We start from the raw sequence: 3,789 nt of genomic DNA on the forward strand, positions 1-3,789 counted from the left end.
ATGGAGGATTGAAATCCTTACGAAGTTTTTCTATGTCAGTCCTTTGATTCATGGAACTGGATACCGTAGAAATTTTTTCTATGAATTTTTTTTGTACTAATTTTGATAGGGAATCTAACATCCAATCCAACATTTTTTTTGATTCCTTTGTTTTTCATGTGCCATCAAATATTCCTTGCTAATTTTATTGCTAAACTTATAGGATTCAAGTGAGCATGCCACTCTAATTCTATACTTTTCTTATTCCTACGTTTTCAAAATCCTGAAAACCAAAGAGGCCCTTATCCTTCGTGTTCGCATACTGAACGCAGAAGAGCAGGTTATGCCTTGAAAAAAGGAGAACTCGTCAGCAATCGATACCCACCTCTACAGTATAAAACTCTCTCCCCGTCTTATCTTCTCTTCCTCTCTGAAACCTCTCCTCCTCCGCCCCCCTCGCTCTCCATCCCCTCCGGGCCATCGCCGCCTGAATCCTTCACTAGGGTTAGGGTTTACGTAACGAACCCGCGCCATGGCTACCTTCACTTCCCAGGTCAGCGCGATGGCCGGCGCCTCCCCGTCGAGCTCTCTCTTCGTGAGCCGGCGGCGGCCGGCGGTCATGCCCCTGCAGATGCGGGTTGCTCGTGGCGGGCGGCCGCGCGGGTTGGCGATGCGGGTGACGTGCGAGAAGGTGGTGGGAATCGACCTGGGCACCACCAACTCCGCCGTCGCGGCGATGGAGGGCGGTAAGCCGACGGTGATCACCAACGCCGAGGGCCAGCGGACGACGCCGTCGGTGGTGGCGTACACCAAGGGAGGAGAACGGCTAGTGGGCCAGATTGCCAAGAGGCAGGCCGTCGTCAACCCGGAGAACACCTTCTTCTCCGTCAAGCGCTTCATTGGACGCAAGATGGCTGAGGTAGATGACGAGGCCAAGCAGGTCTCATATAACGTTGTGCGCGATGAGAACGGAAACGTCAAGCTCGACTGCCCTGCTATCGGCAAGCAGTTCGCAGCGGAAGAGATATCCGCGCAGGTAATTTCCCTTTTCTTATTTATTATTGTAGCTAAACATAAGGAGGCAATGTGTTCAATTGTCATTGGAATTCCAGGCAGTTAGTTAACTTATTATGTCTTGGGCGAGTTAACGTTTCCGATGGTATATGAAGTGCTGATATTTCATTTCTGTGAATATTTTGAATTGCTACCGCTTTGGCAATTTATTTATGAGAGGTCACTGCTTCAGCTATGTCCATTGTCTTGCAACACCCGATGTGCTAATTGTTAAAGTTTAGTCATGTGTGGACCCTTTTCTTTGGACCCATACAAGTCTAGGGACCTAAAATGTGCATATCTCATGTTTAACTTCAGAGACCTAAGTTGACATAACCATGTGAATTTATGGACTGATAGTATACATGATTCGAATGTGAGTGACTTATTTGGCTTCTATGGTACATTTATACCTTTTCAGGTATTGAGGAAATTGGTGGACGATGCATCTAAGTTTCTGAATGACAAAATTACAAAAGCGGTGGTTACCGTTCCAGCGTACTTCAATGACTCGCAGAGAACAGCAACAAAGGATGCTGGCCGTATTGCAGGGCTGGAAGTTCTCCGCATTATAAATGAGCCAACTGCTGCATCTCTTGCTTATGGTTTTGAGAAGAAAAACAACGAAACGATTCTAGTGTTTGACTTGGGTGGCGGTACTTTTGATGTCTCTGGTATGGCAGAATACCAAATTGTTTTTATCTTTTACATTTACTGCTATAAATTCTGAACCACTTGGATAATCATATCACTCTCATATATTACCATAACAGACCTTTTTATATGAATCATGGGTGGAATTTCAATACTGAAAATGGCAATGTTTTGTCCTGTTTGGTTTGATTTGTAAAGCAAAAATGGTTAATCTAGAAGTGTGTTGCTTTTACATGCTCCAGTCAGAGAATAATCTATGAATCCTTGATCGGAGCAATATATTCCAGATTCCACCACTCATTGACAAGAGCTACTTCTAAATAGAATTAGCTTTTAGTTAATTCATAAAAAGCATTTGTTAGAACTTAGAACTTAAGTTGACAGGATAACAGCTCTCAAAATATTGAATGTCTACTTGGATAGTTTTCTTTGTTGTTATGTGTTAAAAATAATTACACTGAGGTTTGTAAGAAGGTCATGATGCAATTACCAATGTAAAAAATAGCGTGGCCCTTAAATATGCTATTAGCGTGCTATATCGCGCTATAGCATGCTATTAGCGAGACATTGTACATTGATTTATTCAGCGAGGCATTGCTCAAAACGCTATAACGTGCTATTAGCGATGCTATAGCGCGCTATTTTTTTCACTGGTAATTACTACTGATGAAGCAACATTACTCTGCAGTATTGGAGGTTGGAGATGGTGTATTTGAGGTGCTTTCCACATCTGGGGACACACACTTAGGTGGAGATGACTTTGATAAGGTTTGTAATTCTTCTTCTATTGTTCCTGGAAAATTACCACATATTTTAAAATTTGTGAAAGTTCATCATGCACTATTTTGACGCGCACACACCAAATTTCCTGCTCAAACTAGCAAAGTGCCCTGCCTTGCTACAGATCCAAAATAGACTAATACATGTTCACAAACTTGAAAAAAACCTATCTATCACTAAGAATATGTTAGATTCAACCCAAAATTTATTCCTCTTATTTGATTGGGTGTGGAGGGAGGGGGGGGGGATGGACTTGTCTGGAGAGACTACGTTTTTCTTTGCAGATCAGGAGCAGAGTGGTGGTGGTGTTTATGTGAAAACACCATGGTATATGCATTAGATTTAGATTGGATGGCAGACACACCATCATCACCAGCTGGGTCTTTTATAGGTGTCGAGATAGAGATATATCTGTACTTTAGGGTATCGGCTGGCCGGCTGAACATCATGAAGGTCGCGTGCGAGCCGCTGGATCAGGTTTTATCATTCGTCCCGCAACTACCCACGTGACAGGCATTATCGTCATGCCACCACCCACGTTCGCCATGTGCCAAGTGGAGGCCACACATCTTCCCCCTTCCGATCTAAATCTCTTTTTTCTAGTGAGCCATTCACGTCTCCTCCCGAACGATCCCCTCCAATGGCGCTGAAATTCTCTCCACACTGGCCGAATCACCCCAGCCCAGTGCAGATCCATCCCACCGCCAACCGCCCGGCCCCGTGCAAGCTCCTAGCCAGCGTTGTGAGGCCTGGGGCGCTGCTGCTGCACAGGCCAGTCAGAGGTGGGTGCCACGTGGGGGGCCAGGACGGCGCGGCGCTCTCGGTGCTGGAGGCAACGCGCGCCCAGCACCGCGTGCTGTAACTAGAACCCTCCGGTGTTGGAGACTGCGGCCACTATTGCTGGACACGGCGGCCACAAGTGCTGCAACCGGCAAATCGCGAGGGCTGGAGACAATGATACGCGATGCTGGAAACGTGGTGACCGAGTGCTGGAACTGGCCGATGTCGATGATGCAACTGCGGAGACCGCTTGCTGGGAGGTGGTGCCTGGCAGATGTTGGAACCGGCGATGCAGATGCTGCATCCGACCATGTAGGTTGCTGGAACCGGTGGTTGTGGATGCCGGAATCGGCAGGAGCCGGCGCTACGATGTGGCGTCCTTTTGCTGGAACCGGCCAGGGTTGGAGCTGCATCCAGCGAGGGGTTTGGTGCTGGAACGGCGGCGACGTCGCGCGAGATGCTAGAACCAGCTTCGGCGGGAGCTGCAACCCATAATGGCTGGAGCTGCAACCGAGGAAGCACGAAGGATGCAGGGGGAAGGTG

At 47.4% G+C, this 3,789-nt stretch overlaps 1 protein-coding gene across 1 annotated transcript in view; it reads left to right on the plus strand.

Moving 5' to 3' along the window:
• Window positions 1–385: 385 nt before the first annotated feature.
• LOC123110926 (stromal 70 kDa heat shock-related protein, chloroplastic) overlaps window positions 386–3,789 on the plus strand; it is an 8,444-nt gene continuing 5,040 nt past the window's right edge. The window contains exons 1-3 of the mRNA XM_044531570.1: window positions 386–1,015; window positions 1,454–1,706; window positions 2,375–2,454. Of these exons, the coding sequence (XP_044387505.1) occupies window positions 512–1,015; window positions 1,454–1,706; window positions 2,375–2,454 (837 nt within the window). The 5' untranslated portion in view covers window positions 386–511. The remainder of the gene's footprint in view (window positions 1,016–1,453; window positions 1,707–2,374; window positions 2,455–3,789) is intronic.

The sequence above is a fragment of the Triticum aestivum genome, chromosome 5B, assembly GCF_018294505.1.
Source record: "Triticum aestivum cultivar Chinese Spring chromosome 5B, IWGSC CS RefSeq v2.1, whole genome shotgun sequence".
Classification (NCBI taxonomy): Eukaryota; Viridiplantae; Streptophyta; class Magnoliopsida; order Poales; family Poaceae; genus Triticum; species Triticum aestivum.